The 4,863-nt window shown below is 36.2% G+C and overlaps 1 protein-coding gene across 1 annotated transcript; it reads right to left on the bottom strand.

Annotated features, from left to right (window-relative positions):
• Positions 1–431: 431 nt before the first annotated feature.
• On the bottom strand, positions 432–4,641 carry LOC107827856 (putative prolyl 4-hydroxylase 10). Its single transcript, XM_016655073.2, has 8 exons — positions 4,310–4,641; positions 4,116–4,206; positions 3,508–3,605; positions 3,279–3,376; positions 1,743–1,872; positions 1,474–1,661; positions 1,105–1,191; positions 432–816 (listed from the first exon to the last, which is right to left on the bottom strand). The coding sequence occupies exons 1-7, from the start codon at positions 4,504–4,506 to the stop codon at positions 1,118–1,120; spliced, it is 876 nt and encodes a 291-aa protein (XP_016510559.1). The 5' UTR covers positions 4,507–4,641; the 3' UTR covers positions 432–816; positions 1,105–1,117.
• Between the last annotated feature and the right edge of the window lie 222 nt (positions 4,642–4,863).

Genomic DNA, 4,863 nt, shown 5'->3' with positions numbered 1-4,863 from the left:
GTATATTTAGAACCCAATAAGTAAAAAAAATGGTTCAAAATACATAAACTAAAAATCCTGGCTCCGCCTTCTTTACCCCTCACGTATCAAGGGCATTATCTCTGCTGCACTAATTATTTAACAAACTGTAATAATCTTATGGACGAAATTCGCCAAAACAATAAATATGGTATATCATTTCTTTTGTATAGATTTATATCACTTAATTAATATTTGTATTCTGCACTTGATAAGACTCCCGAGCCCACATATTCAGATCCTCATCTCTAGCAACTAAAGACAATGGATGAATTCTATACTCCCTCCATCACAGAAAGACTGACAGATCTGGAGTACGGTGATCAAAACATATAAATTTTACATAGAGAAACACACAAGAAATACTCAAATTCATAATCCTTTCTAAATTAGAAATATTTAGATAATCATAGTCAACTAAAAACGAGTTAAAACTCCCCAAGTAAAGTATAGCGTGAATAAAATAGGATACAGAGTGTAATCGCTATAATTCCCATATCATCTAAGCTGATGTGCTGTCCATGAATACACCTCATAATTCCAACAAAACTTCTCATACTTTATTATTCTAATTAAACTCACAGATGAAAGATAACAACTACAACTTTGTAAGCTCCAACTTTATCGAAAAGAAAGGAAAAAGAATGTTGAAGATGAGTACTATCATAGTAAAATCAAGCTAGAAAATAAGTCAGAAGCTTCATGTGATGGTGGTTGAAAGCAGAGGGACCTCATTATAAGATTATCCTTTTGATACAAATAGCACAACAGTGACTGCATCCATACTCAAAACTGGACCTGCGGAACCAATATCTATTATCAATACAAGGTACACCATTAAGTTCAAGCTTGCTCCATATTAGAGGTGCCAAATGGATCGACGGGTGAGACAAACTAATAATTCACATGCACCCGTTTGCCCACTTTTACATCCCTAAGCTCACTTAATAATAGTTTACAATCTTATATCAGAAGACAGCAGAGATGCAGATATATTGTGAAGAGAAAGCAAATTATTGCAGCTAATGTTTAGAGTTGCACATATATTATGTGTATTAGTTACACCATCCAGGCAAAGAGGTTTACCTCTAGCAGTAGGTTAAGCTTTGTATTCATGGACGCGTATCCATTTTGTTGACGACCATTTGTTGCCTTTAATCACAGGGCACCCACCTACAACAAGACAAAATTCTACTTAGTCGCCAATCAAATAAGCCATGCTTACAACAATCTTTATGCTAAAAGATGTATTTCACTATGCATTAATCAAGTTCGCAATGCTCAAAAACCCATTTTCCGTATGTGCTTTCATGCAGATTACTTGCATGAAACAACCTCTCTGCCCTCCCAGGGTAGGGGTAAGGTCTTCGTACACACTACCCTCCTCAGACCCCACTTGTGGGAACTCACTGAGTTTGTTGTTGTTGTTGTTGTGCTTTCATGCATATTACTCACCATGCAAACTTGACGGATCTAGAGTCGCATCAGGCTTCATGCTCCAGAAAAGCAATGCATCACCCCTCTTTGGTTTTACTGAAAGTCCACCCTTTCCACATTCAGATAGTTCATTCCACCAAGGGACCACACTATAATTTCCCTTCGCAGCTGGAAATACTGTTTCACCCCCTTCTTCAACATCTGACCTGCAGTGCACCAATAGAATCAACTAAGGGATTCCGTGAAAATACATTAAGCATAAACCTCACAGAGGAAAAGTCACTTACAAGTACATTAAAACTGTAGCAATGCGTTGACCTCCATTTTTAGTGTTAAACTCATCAAGAAAATAATCATAGTGGGGTTCATACTTTTGCCCCACTTCGTAGTGGAGAACTTGAAGACCTTCCCCATGCTCTGTAGACAGCAGCAGAAGCATCAATGTACATGCAGTTTAAGGCATTGCATAATGACAAAGTGTCGAATAGACCAATACTGAAAGAGGCAATTTGAGCAAGTTTAGCAATGTCTTGCACACGAATTATACTGGCTAAGCATGAAGATGAGGTATTTTTTTGAAGGTTCTTTTCAAAAGAAAGTTAATGAGCACTAATCTTCATAGAATCTGTTCTATCTCTGAGTGTGGGAGGAGCAGAAATGAAACTAGTGGTTAACACTAATGATGCCTGGAATAATCACTAACTAATTAGTAGAATAAGGTAATAAATTCATTAAAAAAGCAAAACATGCCTGTATACAAGGAGTACACCAAAAATTAGAAAACCTTACAAAAAGACATGGTTTTTTACGAAAGACAACCAATCTTCTATACAAATAGGAACTTCATGGGTGCACCAAAAATAAATAAGGGAAAAGAGGCTACTCTTGAAGTTTACAAGATCTTTTTCTACTCCATCAGAAGCTCTCCTATTCCTCTCATTCCAAGCAACCCACATGAGTGCTAGTGGGTCAACTAATTAGCAGAGTTATACTTGCAGGATAGACAAATTACAAAATTGAGTTCGGACATTAAATTAAATCCACACTCATCCCCAGCCACCACCTCTCAATTCAATGCATATAAAATCTGCATCCAACAGCTGACCAAAAATAATGCATCCAACTTTATTTTGGACAATGCATATAACTCCAGAAATCAACAATAAAGTGAAATTACATTAATTAGTTGGAAATATAAGGCTCTTCGTGCTGGAGCTCCGAAAGAACATTCGCCTTCGTGTACAGCCAAATTTAGCATACTGAAATTCCCAACAAATGTATTTAGTAGCTTCTATAACTGGTGGCGCCAGTGAAAGCTGTCCTATTTCCTTAACTTAGGCATAAATAGTACTACTCCCTCAAAACCCAATTTGTTTTAGCATAGTTTGACGGGACACATGTTTAAAAGAAAAAAAATTAGTTTTGACAGGTATGCTAAATACGAATAAAACACCAGACCAACCGTTGTACCAAACAATTTGTCTAGTATAAAATGGGGCATACAACAAGTCAAGTCAATGGAAAATGGGAATGTTAGAATTATTTAGTTTCCAAATATAAAAAGGGGTGGGATGAACGAAAAGGAAATAGCGCAAAAAAGATAGTGATAGAGGGAGTACATTTAATAACACCATTAAATAGAGTTCTCTAAAAAAAGAAGAGTTAACCAGTGTAGACAATACCATTTTCAGACACCCCCAACCTTTATTGAATGATTATTTCTTTGCATAACAGTTAGAGGTAACTTAGATCCTTCAGTAATAAGCATAACACTTGATGCATATTCATTCAGTTACATCCTTTGGTAAAAAAACAACGCATACCTACTGGTATGAAGGTGAAATCTGCAATCCTTTTCTCAATATTCCTGATCACTTTATCACGTCCTCTTGCAAGAAAGGTTCCTGAACTGGTTCGGACCCTGACAGGGAGGGAATAAACAGGAGAAAAGAATGTGAGAACTAAAGATGGTATTACAATTAAATCTTCATAATTCCTCAGTAGTACAACCTAACTCGACAAGCCTGGGGGGCATGCAGAAGATATGCTTACCTGCTGTCCTTACTCTTGCCAGTAGCACTGTCTACAACAGTTGACTTTTGCATGTGAGGCTTGGCAAGACTAATCAGATACTCGCATTCCTCTTTGGACTGCCAAAGAGATAGCAATGAAATCAGAGTCTTTACTCTTTAGATCGATGAACTTCGACCGGTAGCAGTAAATGCATAACAATAGATCAAGCTCTAGATATGCTATAATGACAAACCACTATCAATTTTCAACAAGGTCAAACATTAAATTGAAATGAAATTTCCATATGAGTCCCCATAATTATTAGAGTATTGAAAGAGAATAAAATCAAGAATTAAATCAATTCTCCTCCAGTTTCCTAAAGGTTCTTTCTTTTTCTGCATGCGCTAAGTGACAGAATTCGATATCGAATTCAATATCATGTGTTCACAAATTAATTTTTGGTAGAACAACAGTGGCAATTACAAAATATTTCTCATTTTCATACAAATTGAGGCATAGTTGTAAGAATCAAATTATTCAAAAAAATCCACAAAGAAATTTAGCTAAACTAATAGCAATAGCAGCCGCCATAAAACACTATGTATCGAAAGAAAATCAAATAAAAAAGAAATCTTTAAGAGAAATACCAAAAAGTTATGGTAAATGTAGGCTCTTGGTTCCAAAGAAATCACTTCAACCCACTGATCTCCTTTTCCATCATCATCTTCATCATCACCTCTGTACTCCCGAAAAAGAAAAGCTTCCCATTAAAGCTATCAGATCACTACACCAACTGAGAAAAGAAAAATAATCACCAGAATTCATCTAAATGGAATGGTACCTTTGAACTGTATTGTGTGCTATAGAGCTAAGATCGTGTGCTTTCTGAGAGCCTCTTGAACTGCTGGGAATGGAGAAAATGCCGAAAGCGAGAAGAATGAGGACCACAAATGATAACATAATAAACCCACCAAAAATTAGAGTGGAATTCGACGATTTCCTAGGCCCAACTCGGGAATGCCTCCCTTTCACTGCCATTGCTAATGAAATCTGTAACAATTAGGAGGAATCTACGATTGAATTTGCAAATTTAAAATTTTTGAAGATCTGAACAAAGACTTTTGTTCAGCTAATGGGTCTTTGAGATCACAGCTTGTGGGTTCTTTCTGAGAAAGAAAATAAAACGGTGGGTTTTCTTTTTTGTAAATTGATTAATGAAATGACTTGGAGAAATGGAATTATTTTTTGCTAAGAACGTGTTTGTGCTTGCAGACTTTTCTGTAATCTGTGTGACAGATGGATACGTTACTGCTTACTACGCGTATTTTAATCTTTGAATTTTTTTTCTAGTAAAGTTGACCTCCTGTATTGACCAAAAAATTCACGCGAACTTAG

Source organism: Nicotiana tabacum, chromosome 17 (assembly GCF_000715075.1).
Source record: "Nicotiana tabacum cultivar K326 chromosome 17, ASM71507v2, whole genome shotgun sequence".
Classification (NCBI taxonomy): Eukaryota; Viridiplantae; Streptophyta; class Magnoliopsida; order Solanales; family Solanaceae; genus Nicotiana; species Nicotiana tabacum.
This window is presented reverse-complemented; position numbering and strand designations above follow the sequence as displayed.